Here is a 2,316-nt window from a genome sequence, read left to right as displayed (position 1 = left end):
ATATGAAATATCTCTTTGCACTTATCCTGTGCTTTTTGTTTTCAATCACCTAGATATAGGGTGCAATATACATATTCCCAAATAATCAACTTTAGTGAGTAAAAAGTCCCTTCTCTGCACTGTGTCCTGTTTGTATGTATATTTATGGTCCAGAAATTCTAGCATGAAGTAAGCTATCTTTTGTAGAATCCACTTCTCTCAGCTAGTCAAAATTCAGATGTTTAATATTTCCAAACTGCTTGTTAAACATATGGTTTCTCTGCCTGAATGCCAAGATAAATAGTAAATTGTGATAAATTGAGTCATATTTCAGCCTTTCCCTTACCCTTGTAAGACCTGTGATAATCTCTCTTACTCTGGAGCCTGCTATCTTACAAAGATTACCTAAAGTTTATTTCATATTGTTAGAAACTGATCTGATCATGCAGAGGTTGGAGCCAGTAAGCAGGAGTCATGAACATTTTTAAAAATATTTCTATTATGTAATTGTGTTCAGTTATTTTTAAATTATTTCATTCCACCTATAAAAGACCACACTTAGCTCAAAAATGTGTTCTTTTACATGAAAAAATGTATAGAATTAAATTTTACTGCAACTCTGTTACCACCTCAAAAAACACCATTATATCCTTAATGGATTAAGGACACAATAAGAGATCTATCTTAAAGGGGAGATATCTAAGAATCTGTTTCACATTACTTGAATCCACTTTTAGCTTCCCTACACTTAAAGGAGTCTCCAACATTTTCCCAAAGCATAATTGTTACAATCTTAATGTGGAATTGATTCTGCTGTAATAAGTGAAAGTAGCAACTAAGCACTTAAATCTTGTAGAATTTGTCTCAGTAGATATTTATACATTGAAAATAAAATTATCTGTGTGCATTAATCCCTCCTTGGCAACAACAATAACAGCAAAGAGTTAATGAATACTGACAGGGCACATTCAGGGTTAAGATGCAAATATTAATTATTCAAGAACTTTCTACTATTCCAGGTTAAACTGGGAACATTATGGATTATAGAAACAAGACCGCAGTCACTGAGTTTATTCTTCTGGGGTTTCAGAATGAGAAGGAAGTAGAAATTCTTCTTTTTTCTGCATTCTTGCTCATGTATATGACGTCTCTGATTGGCAACACCATGATCATCCTTTTGGTTTGTGGTGACTACCGTCTGCATTCACCCATGTATTTCTTTGTAGCCAATCTTTCCTTCCTTGAAGTCGCCATCACCTCCACAGTGGTGCCTAAGATGCTAGCAAACACATTTTCCCTCACCAAAGCAATATCCTTTATGGGATGTCTCACGCAATCTTTCTTTTACTTCCTCTTGGGATCCACGGAATTCTTCATCCTGGTCGTCATGTCATATGATCGATACATTGCCATCTGCAACCCATTGAGGTATGCCATCATCATGAACAAACAGACATGCATATTGTTGCTTCTGGGATCCTATTTAGGTGCATTTTTGTCAATTTTAGCACCATCAATCTTAACTGCTCCTCTGCCCTTTTGTGGACCAAATATTATCAATCACTTCTTTTGTGACAGTGGCCCTGTGCTAAAGCTGGTCTGTGCAGATATCGCTCTGGCTGAGCTGGCTGACTTTATCTCCTCTGCTGTGTTGCTCTTGGGCTCCTTGCTCTTCACAGGAGTGTCTTACATGTACATTATTATTGCTATCCTTAGAATTCCTTTTGACCAGGGACGGCAGAAAGCTTTCTCCACTTGTGTTTCACACATCACTGTTGTGACACTTTATTATGGAAGCTCCATCTTTATTTACGTCCGCCCAAAAAAGGGTGATGTGATGGATCTTAACAAATTTGCCACAGTGCTGAACACCATTGTAACGCCGATGTTGAACCCTTTCATCTACAGCCTTCGAAATAAAAAAGTCAAAGAATCCCTGAAAGATGCCTCCAGTAAGTATATAAGTATGCTAATAAATTTAAAACCTCAACAATGATGTTTTTGTAGAATTTAATGATTTACATACTTGACAACAAAATCATTCATTTGATGTAATTATGTGAATATTTAAAATTTTACATAAGGGAGAAACATGTGAACATATCTTTCTACATATCTATTCTACATATATTCTGAACCAATAGGTCCAGTATTCAAGTAGATTCTCAAAATCTTTGTAGATAATTAATAGAACCAAAAGTACATATAAACATTTCTGCATACATACATACATACATACACATATATACATTCTTAAAGCCGTCTTTTTTCTCCCCATTTTCCTGTTATTTCAATTATTCCAAAACCAAATTCCTATATAACCGCCAGATTTGAAAT

The 2,316-nt window shown here is 35.3% G+C and overlaps 1 protein-coding gene across 1 annotated transcript; it reads left to right on the top strand.

The window, feature by feature from the left end:
* The first annotated feature begins 1,015 nt into the window (after positions 1-1,015).
* On the top strand, positions 1,016-1,975 carry LOC101087896 (olfactory receptor 6M1-like). The gene has a single exon (XM_003980588.2). The coding sequence runs from the start codon at positions 1,016-1,018 to the stop codon at positions 1,973-1,975; it is 960 nt and encodes a 319-aa protein (XP_003980637.2).
* Positions 1,976-2,316: the final 341 nt, after the last annotated feature.

Source organism: Felis catus, chromosome A1, assembly GCF_018350175.1.
Source record: "Felis catus isolate Fca126 chromosome A1, F.catus_Fca126_mat1.0, whole genome shotgun sequence".
NCBI lineage: Eukaryota > Metazoa > Chordata > Mammalia > Carnivora > Felidae > Felis > Felis catus.
This window is presented reverse-complemented; position numbering and strand designations above follow the sequence as displayed.

Excerpts from the sequence above, each read along its gene's own strand:
- LOC101087896 (XM_003980588.2), top strand. The coding sequence starts at position 1,016 with ATGGATTATAGAAACAAGACCGCAGTCACTGAGTTTATTCTTCTGGGG.